Below are 10,233 nucleotides of genomic sequence, written 5' to 3'. Positions count from 1 at the left end.
CACATACACACACCATATACACACACACCATATATATATATATATATACACACACAAACCACATATACACACACACACACCGCATATACACACACACACCGCATATACACACACACACCACATATACACATACACACACACCACATATACACACACACCACATATACACACACACACCACATACACACACACACCCTGACTTACCTTTTCTGCAATGTGTTGTTACCCTGTACCGCACTGGAGATCAGAAAGTGAGAGGAAATTTAAAAAGAGAGGAACGTAGCAAATATTTCCATTAATATAGAACGGAGCAGTGACACCTGCAGGCAGAAATTAAGTGCAGGCAAAATATATTTTTTTAACTGACACTGCCGTTCTTTCTGCAGAGACCCTTCAGTTTCTGAGATAAGAACGCAGATCGCACAGTGTTCTGCCTTGAGGGGTGTAGCCAGCAGATATATGTGAATAATGAGTAGACAGTCGGGATGTAATGTATGCACATAATGAACACAATGAATAAGCTGCACACACAACGTACAGCGGAGCCATTTACAGTAAGGAGTATGTGAAAGCCAGCATGCAAGAGAAGCACATTGCAAAAGGTGACAGGGCCATAAAATATATGATGTATTATAAAAGCTGTAGTGTGCATGCTGTACTAAATACCTATAAATATGCGCATATAAGTATATACAACAAGTCAAAGGCTACAATGAGCGGGTCCCAGAATAAGGCTAGTGGACTCAGTAATAGGGGTATGGGACGCTATGTCCCACTAAGCTTTCAATTTGGCCTAATATCATAATAAATGTATACTCATATGTACATAGAAAGAGCACTGATATGAGCTAGCCACTACAATAAAGTTACCCAGCCTGGACAACAGCTAATGATAAACAGCAAAAAATAGGCTTACAGTAACCAAAGTCCATATGGTGTTCAAACATCCCAGGTAGGGGAGTATGTACCCAACAGATATATGTAAAATAGAATAACATAAAATACAATAAAATAAAATGAAAGGGTCAAACATACTTATAAAAAGCAGTGCCAATCGTTACCCATATTCAGTCCTTTAGGGTGGATGGTATCCAGTATGTAGATCCATTCTGCTTCCTTCAGTAGTAGGAGTTTGTGCCTATCACCACCCCTCCTAAGCAGGTGTACATGATCGATAAGCATGAATCTGAGATCCTTGACTGTATGTCCCTGTTCCATGAAGTGCCTAGCAACCGGCTGGTCGCTTTTCCCTTTGTCAATTGCCGCCCGTATGGCACTTCTATGGTTAGCCATATGTTTTTTTATATTGTCATCAGTCTTGCTGATGTAGAATAGTCCACAAATACAGTTCAGCATGTATATGACAAGCTTTGTGGTGCAGTTAAGATGGTGTTTGATTGCATACCTTTGGTTGTTATGGGGATGTCTAAAGTGACTGCCGTGCAGCATAGTGTTGCAGGTAGTGCAGCTAGGGCACTTGAAAGAACCAAGTCGTGTAGAGACAGTTACACTGTCAGTGCTGTAGCTCTTAATGGGGTCTGTTACCATTAGGAGATCCCTCAAGTTCCTGCCCCGTCTGTATCCAATTCTCGGTGGATCATGCTTAATATAGGGCAGTGTCATATCAGTACTCACTATTTCCCAGTGTTCCTTGAGAGTGGTACCCAGTCCCCTAGTTTTAGGGGTAAAGGTAGTAATGAAGTTGGTCCTTGGAGGTTTTAAAGTGGGTACTTCCCTGTCTAATAGTGTCTCACCAGTACCACTGGTTGCTGCCAGTCTGGAAGACCTAATCGTGGCCTTATCATAACCTCTAGCAGCAAATTTGCGTTCCATTTCATCAAGTTGTAGTTGACATTGTGCGTCCGAAGTGTTGTTGCGTACCACCCGAAACATTTGGGCCTTTGGAATCACTTTGATGATTGACTGTGGGTGGCAGCTGGAGGCATGGAGGATAGTGTTTCTGTCAGTTTCTTTTTTGTAGAGTGTAGTGCCCAGAGCTGCTCCCTCCTTGAAGATCCTGAGGTCCAAGAAGTCAACCTGTTGACAGCTGGCACACACCTTTAATTTTACCGGTTCATTCAGTGCATTCAGGTGGTTGGTCCAGTTCATCAGGGATTCTTCAGTGCCCCTCCAGATAAGGAGAATATCATCAATGTACCTCTTGTAGTGCAAGACTCGTGTCTGTTCATATACCTTAAAAATATTTTCTTCTATGCCGGAGCCATATTGGAGCCCATGGCTGTACCGGTCAGCTGTAGATTGAAACTTTTCTCAAATTTAAAGTAGTTCAACTTTAAGCATAGGGTCAGGAGTTCCACAATAAATTCCGGAGGTGGACCCACGTAGGGGTATCTGTTCAAGCATTGGGATATGATCTGGATACCAGATTCTTTTGGGATTATTGTATAAAGGCTAGTAACGTCCATGCTAGCCTAAATGTCATCAGGCCCGATGTCAATCACCCGAGAGAGTATGTCAATAAGAGACAGGGAATCCCGTAGGTATGATTGCATGTTGAGTACAAAAGGCTGTAGTAAAGAGTCCACGTAAGTGGCCAGAGGTTGGAGTAAAGATCCCCTGGCGGAGACAATGGGACAACCCGGTGGGGAATCCAGTCTTTTGTGGATTTTAGGCAGGGTGTAGATAATAGGTCTGACCTGATATTTTACAGTCAACCAATCCCTCAGGTGCCTGTCAATCCATTGTTTCTGATAGGCATGTTTAATGACACTGCCAATGCGGGTCTTGTAGGTGATAGTCGGATCACAAGGTAAAGACTTGTATGTGAGGGCATCCGTTAGCTGTAACACAATTTCCTTTTTATAATCATGATAGTCCTGTATCACTATTGCACCTCCCTTGTCGGGGAATTGCAATAGAAGCATCATTGATCAGTGTACTTGTGGCTGCCCAGTCTGCGGATGTCATATTGTTCTTGTGTTAAGGTGCAGTAGAACCTGCTGCTTTCTGCTGGACAATCCTGGTAAAGGTGCGAATGCTGGGGTTAGTGGTGGGTGGTTCAAAGGCACTAGGCTTCTTAAAGCGATGTCCCTTGTCCTCCATTGTTAGTCCCTGAAAGAAGTTATGTCCATGACTTTGTCTTGTAATTTGTACTTTTTAATGTTATATGTTCACTTAGACTGAGGTGGATGTTCTGGGATAGATTGGGTACATTGTATCTGATACTAATTAACTTGTATTTTGGTGTGTATGTATTTTGACAACCGTTTTGGCGCAATTTCTGTTCACTGGGGGAGGATCTTGGAGGGTATAAATGTTTGCTTGTCACATTTTATTGTTGGTCTGATTAAGGGGAGCTGTCCCTGAAACGTCACGTAAATAAAAGCTTCTATTGCTTGTCCTTAAGCCCAGTGAGGGTTGTCTTCTATTACCTTTTTTATATATATATATATATATATATATATATATATATATATATATATATATATATGTGTGTGTGTATGTATATATATATATATATATATATATATATAAATATATATGTGTGTGTGTGTGCATATATATATATATATATATATATATATACAGGGAGTGCAGAATTATTAGGCAAATGAGTATTTTGACCACATCATCCTCTTTATGCATGTTGTCTTACTCCAAGCTGTATAGGCTCGAAAGCCTACTACCAATTAATCATATTAGGTGATGTGCATCTCTGTAATGAGAAGGGGTGTGGTCTAATGACATCAACACCCTATATCAGGTGTGCATAATTATTAGGCAACTTCCTTTCCTTTGGCAAAATGGGTCAAAAGAAGGACTTGACAGGCTCAGAAAAGTAAAAAATAGTGAGATATCTTGCAGAGGGATGCAGCACTCTTAAAATTGCAAAGCTTCTGAAGCGTGATCATCGAACAATCAAGCGTTTCATTCAAAATAGTCAACAGGGTCGCAAGAAGCGTGTAGAAAAACCAAGGCGCAAAATAACTGCCCATGAACTGAGAAAAGTCAAGCGTGCAGCTGCCAAGATGCCACTTGCCACCAGTTTGGCCATATTTCAGAGCTGCAACATCACTGGAGCGCCCAAAAGCACAAGGTGTGCAATACTCAGAGACATGGCCAAGGTAAGAAAGGCTGAAAGACGACCACCACTGAACAAGACACACAAGCTGAAACGTCAAGATTGGGCCAAGAAATATCTCAAGACTGATTTTTCTAAGGTTTTAGAGTGAGTCTTGATGGGCCAGATGGATGGGCCCGTGGCTGGATTGGTAAAGGGCAGAGAGCTCCAGTCCGACTCAGACGCCAGCAAGGTGGAGGTGGAGTACTGGTTTGGGTTGGTATCATCAAAGATGAGCTTGTGGGGCCTTTTTGGGTTGAGGATGGAGTCAAGCTCAACTCCCAGTCCTACTGCCAGTTTCTGGAAGACACCTTCTTCAAGCAGTGGTACAGGAAGAAGTCTGCATCCTTCAAGAAAAACATGATTTTCATGCAGGACAATGCTCCATCACACGCGTCCAAGTACTCCACAGCGTGGCTGGCAAGAAAGGGTATAAAAGAAGAAAATCTAATGACATGGCCTCCTTGTTCACCTGATCTGAACCCCATTGAGAACCTGTGGTCCATCATCAAATGTGAGATTTACAAGGAGGGAAAACAGTACACCTCTCTGAACAGTGTCTGGGAGGCTGTGGTTGCTGCTGCACGCAATGTTGATGGTGAACAGATCAAAACACTGACAGAATCCATGGATGGCAGGCTTTTGAGTGTCTTTGCAAAGAAAGGTGGCTATATTGGTCACTGATTTGTTTTTGTTTTGTTTTTGAATGTCAGAAATGTATATTTGTGAATGTTGAGATGTTATATTGGTTTCACTGGTAAAAATAAATAATTGAAATGGGTATATATTTGTTTTTTGTTAAGTTGCCTAATAATTATGCACAGTAATAGTCACCTGCACACACAGATATCCCCCTAAAATAGCTATAACTAAAAACAAACTAAAAACTACTTCCAAAACTATTCAGCTTTGATATTAATGAGTTTTTTGGGTTCATTGAGAACATGGTTGTTGTTCAATAATAAAATTAATCCTCAAAAATACAACTTGCCTAATAATTCTGCACTCCCTATATATATATATATATATATACACACACATCTTTAAAGGAACCCAGCACTCTCTCATTGATCCAACTCCCAGGGTGCCAGCCAAATTCCAGTACACAATAATCCACAAAGGTAGGCACTCGCTCGTGTTTTAACAAACAGATTTCTACTGAATACAAAGCATACAGTTAACATTTCTGGATTATTTTATATATATATATATATATATATATATATATATATATATATATATATATATATATATATATATATTTAAAAGAGAAAAGACACTGAGAAATACCCTTAGTCACCAAACTCTACAAAATACACAAACAACTGCTGCTCTGTTAAAAATATTAGCAAAAGTTCATATCAACTGCTGTTGCCGGCTTTGAAATCTTCGCATGCATCCGTAATAACATTGTGTTTTTGGACAGGTCTTGATAAATATGACTCAAAATTGTCAGTTAGTAGCGAAGCAAAAGACACTTAAAGCGGACAGCTCAGAAAGTTAGTACAGCTTGCTTAGTCTGTTAGTCTTCAACAAATGTTAAACAGAGAATACAGTCAGTGATGGTGGAGTGGCATTTCCCCAGACCTTCAAAGTGGTAAATTATTTACAGCTCACCTCCCCAGATACATTCCGACTCACTCAGAAAACAGCTGTGTTTGCGCTTCCTCCGATGCAGGACTTTATCAGAATCAAATCACCTGCTTCTCCGGATAGACTAGCGACATAGTCGGCGGTGAGCTGTCCCATTGACTTACTGCTTCCTCCTAGCAACCAGGACTAGGGCACGTTTCTCGGGGGTAAGCCAGCTCCAACCACAACAGAACAGAACACCATGCTCACGGAGCTCCAGTGGGCGTGTACTGCATAGCAACACGTGTTTCACCCATTACGATTCCATTGGGCTTCATCAGGCATGTGATTCCAACTTGTCACAAGAAAGCTATTTAAATGCTGGGTGAAATAGGATTAACCTGTTCAGTGACAAAAAAAGTTAATACAATATTTGTAACTAACACATAGCGTATTGTATTTATGGTGGTGCAACCATGGCTGGCCTTATGTGGTATCACAAAAAACTGATAAACAAAATGATCAAAAAATACTGTCCGCTTTAAGTGTCTATTGCTTCGCTACTAACTGACAATTTTGAGTCATATTTATCAAGACCTGTCCAAAAACACAATGTTTTTACGGATGCATGCGAAGATTTCAAGGCCGGCAACAGCAGTTGATAAGAACTTTTGCTAATATTTTTAACAGAGCAGCAGTTGTTTGTGTATTTTGTAGAGTTTGGTGACTGAATGAAGTATAGATGCACACGGTACTAATAAAAACCTTTTTTTTGAGTGTATCTGTATTGTTTTAATAAAAGTGATTGGATTTCAATAGTGCGCATCACTGCTTTCTGTGTTCATCCTCAGCCTATACATATTATCAGGGTATTTTGGCATTTGGGTCAATGAGTTGTGCTGGACTAAGGGTATTTCTCAGTTTCTTTTCTCTTTTAAATCTTGTACAGTATTACCCCCTTGCACCAAAGCTGCCAACATTTTTGGCTTCTTTGTAACTCAACCCTTTGATTATTTCCCAACTACAGCTGGTATAACTTGCTCATATATATATACGTGTGTGTGTATGTGTATATATATATATATATATATATATATATATATATATAGTGGAGAACACTGGAGTGTGAAATATATACATTAAATACACAGTTAAACCGTTTAATAAATATTAATATAGCATAAATATGATACACACGCTATTTCCGTTGTATGCATAAAGCCAAGAAATAGCCCTTATTGCTTGTGCGCTACAGTTAGTGCGCTTCTCATAATCTAGCCCTAAAAAGTACATTACAAAGCCATAAAAGGCGCCAGATAAAGCCGATACTACCATCCGCAGGCTAGAGAAATCATCCTTGAGCATAGTGTCAGTATCAGTATACAGGAGCAGCAATCATTATAGCAGTACCTGCGCTACCTATGCTAATGATGTTCTTTATCCAGCCAAAGGACCAATCGGCACTGCCAAGCCTAAATCTCCGCAAACAGCCACAGCCAAGTCACGGTCTAGCTGCACCCCCGATGAGCTGGCGATATGCACCACAAGGCAGCACACATTCAGGACAAATAATGGACCCAGCTGCACCCCCGATGAGCTGACGATATGCACCACAAGGCAGCACACATGCAGGACAAATAATGGACCCAGCTGCTCCTACATACAAAAGCCAATGAGTAAGTGGATTTGAACATTAACATTTATTTTACAGATTGGTCAATATATAATTTATTTATTTTTATACTGAAACCTGTTTTTGAGCTTAACTCCTTAAGGACCAAGGACGTACAGGGTACGTCCTACAAAAACTGTCACTTAATGACCAAGGACGAACCCTGTACGTCCTCAGGGTTTTTAAGCGTTCCAGACGCTTTCAGGTTATTGCAGTGATGCCTTGATATTGAGGCATCCTGCAATAACCTTTTTTAAGCATCCGATGCAGAGAGAGCCACTCTGTGGCCCTCTCTGCATCGGCCAGTGATGGTTCCGATCGTTGGTGGGTGGGAGCCATAGCAGGGAGGAGGGTGGGTGGCCCATCGCTGGTGCAATTTCCTGATCCTGTTCCTGAGTGTCCGGGAGCGTGCAAGAGGGCAGAGGCAGAGCTCGGGAGCGCGCTCACCAACAGTAACGTTAAAGTCCAAGAAGGCAGAAGCAAAGTGAAAGGGATCTGAAGGGGGGAAAATGTTTGGGAGGGGGGTAAGGTATTGAGGAGGGGCAGCTACAATACAATGGGTTGTTGTTGTTTTTTAGAGAGAAAAAAAGAGCAATTTTTTTTTAGTAAACTGGGTACTGGCAGGCAGCTGCTAGTACCTAAGATGTCGGCCAATAGGTCGAGGGGGGAGGCTTAGAGAGCTGTTCGGGGGGGGGGGGGTTCATGGAGGTTATGGGGGATCCTACACTTCAGATAATATATATATATATAAATCTTAAAAAGAAAAACACCTTATTTCTTTTGCAAGATGTACCGAGTCCACGGATTCATCCTAACTTGTGGGATATTGTCCTTCCTGATAACATGATTAAGGTCTATTGTTGACCGAAACGTTGTTTCTGTACATTGTGATATCTCACCAATAAATCTACATTTTGATGCATAAGTAGGTGCTGTGGCTCTTTTCTGGATTGGTCATTACTTTGAAGGATTTGTGCAGGATCCTTGCTGCGTGCACCTGTATGTGGACTGTGAGTGCTGGGCAATTGTTAGTTCTATAATGTCCTTCCTGACTGGAAGTAGCAAAGAGAGCACCACAGCAGAGCTGTCTATGTAGCTCCCCCCTTAACTCCACCCCCAGTCATTCTCTTTGCTGGCTCTAAGCAGGAAGGGTAAAGAGAAGAGGTGTTAAACTGTTAGTTTTATTTTATCTTCAATCAAGTGTTTGTTATTTTTAAATGGTACCGGTGTTGTACTATTTACTCTCAGGCAGGACATAGATGAAGATTTCTGCCTGGAGGATTATGATCTTAGCATTTGTAACTAAGGTCCACTGCTGTTCCCACAGAAGATGAGGAGTACAGGAAAACTTCAGTGTGAGGAACGGTTTCTTGCTATACAGCAATGAGGTATGTTCAGTCATATTTTCTGCAGAGAATGTGTTAACTCAGAAAGGCTGACAGTGTCCCCATTAGGGGAAGGGGAAGCAGTAATCCTAGTGTTATCAGAGGTTTTTACTAGCTTGCATAAAGGGTTAATTTTTGTGTGGGCACTCAGTTTGTTATGTGAATTTGGGAGTCTGGGAGTAACGTTTTCTGTTTTATGGGACATTTGCTTGAGGGTTCTTTGGGGTTGTTTATAACCCACATGGCAGGGTTTGTTAGTTTTGTGTAGGCCCCAGCAACATCGAGTGAGGTGGGCGGGGCCTACATTTACAAGCAGCATGCAACTTCTCCTGAGGTCCTGAGAGTCTTCTGAGGGACTAATTGAAGCTTTAAACACCATATTATCGCTTCCTAAGGGCAGGTAGGGCCACAGCAGAGCTGTGGCAAGGTGCTTTAGGGGTTTTTAACCGGTTTTAGACACTTATCAATCCGTTTTTTTTCATTTGGGGGTCTATTGCTTTGTTACTTGTGGTGCAATCCTTCTAAAGCTTAGTGGGTGTACTGTTAAAATTTTGGAATTTTTGAAGCAATTTTCTTCTGTTATGTGTGATCAGTCCACGGGTCATCATTACTTCTGGGATATAACTCCTCCCCAACAGGAAATGCAAGAGGATTCACCCAGCAGAGCTGCATATAGCTCCTCCCCTCTACGTCAGTCCCAGTCATTCTCTTGCACCCAACGACTAGATAGGATGTGTGAGAGGACTATGGTGATTATACTTAGTTTTTATGACTTCAATCAAAAGTTTGTTATTTTAAAATAACACCGGAGCGTGTTATTACTTCTCTGGCAGAGTTTGAGGAAGAATCTGTCAGAGTTTTTTACTATGATTTTAACCGGAGTAGTTAAGATCATATTGCTGTTCTCGGCCATCTGAGGGAGGTAAAGGCTTCAGATCAGGGGACAGCGGGCAGAGGAATCTGCATTGAGGTATGTAGCAGTTTTTATTTTCTGAATGGAATTGATGAGAAAATCCTGCCATACCGTTAAAATGACATGTATGTATACACTTCAGTATTCTGGGGATGGTATTTCACCGGAACTACTCTGTTAAAGGTCACTAATCCTTTTTAATAACTATTTATCATGTTAAACGTTTTTGCTGGAATGTAGAATCGTTTACATTGCTGAGGTACTGTGTGAATAAATATTTGGGCATTATTTTCCACTTGGCAGTTTTTTGGCTTTATTTGTGACAGTTTCGTTTCTCTTCACTGCTGTGTGGGAGAGGGAGGGGCCGTTTTGGCGCTCTTTGCTACGCATCAAAAAATACCAGTCAGTTACTTTTATTTTTCCTGCATGATCCGGTTCATCTCTGATAGCTCTCAGGGGTCTTCAAACTTCTTTGAAGGGAGGTAAATTCTCTCAGCAGAGCTGTGAGAATTCTTATAGTGACTGTGAATAAAAACGTTGCTTTGTATTTTTTATGTCAAATTTAATTATTGTTATTTTACTAATGGGAACAAACCTTTGCTAAAAGTTT

The 10,233-nt window shown here is 41.1% G+C and overlaps 1 protein-coding gene across 1 annotated transcript in view; it reads left to right on the top strand.

The window, feature by feature from the left end:
- Window positions 1-10,233, top strand: part of LOC128666686 (oocyte zinc finger protein XlCOF7.1-like) — a 116,592-nt gene that overhangs the window by 63,241 nt on the left and 43,118 nt on the right. The window contains exon 5 of the mRNA XM_053721415.1: window positions 7,099-7,329. Within this exon, the coding sequence (XP_053577390.1) occupies window positions 7,099-7,329 (231 nt within the window). The remainder of the gene's footprint in view (window positions 1-7,098; window positions 7,330-10,233) is intronic.

Source organism: Bombina bombina, chromosome 7 (assembly GCF_027579735.1).
Source record: "Bombina bombina isolate aBomBom1 chromosome 7, aBomBom1.pri, whole genome shotgun sequence".
Taxonomy (NCBI): Eukaryota; Metazoa; Chordata; class Amphibia; order Anura; family Bombinatoridae; genus Bombina; species Bombina bombina.
Note: the sequence above shows the minus strand (reverse complement) of the source record. Positions and strands in the feature narration are given on the sequence as shown.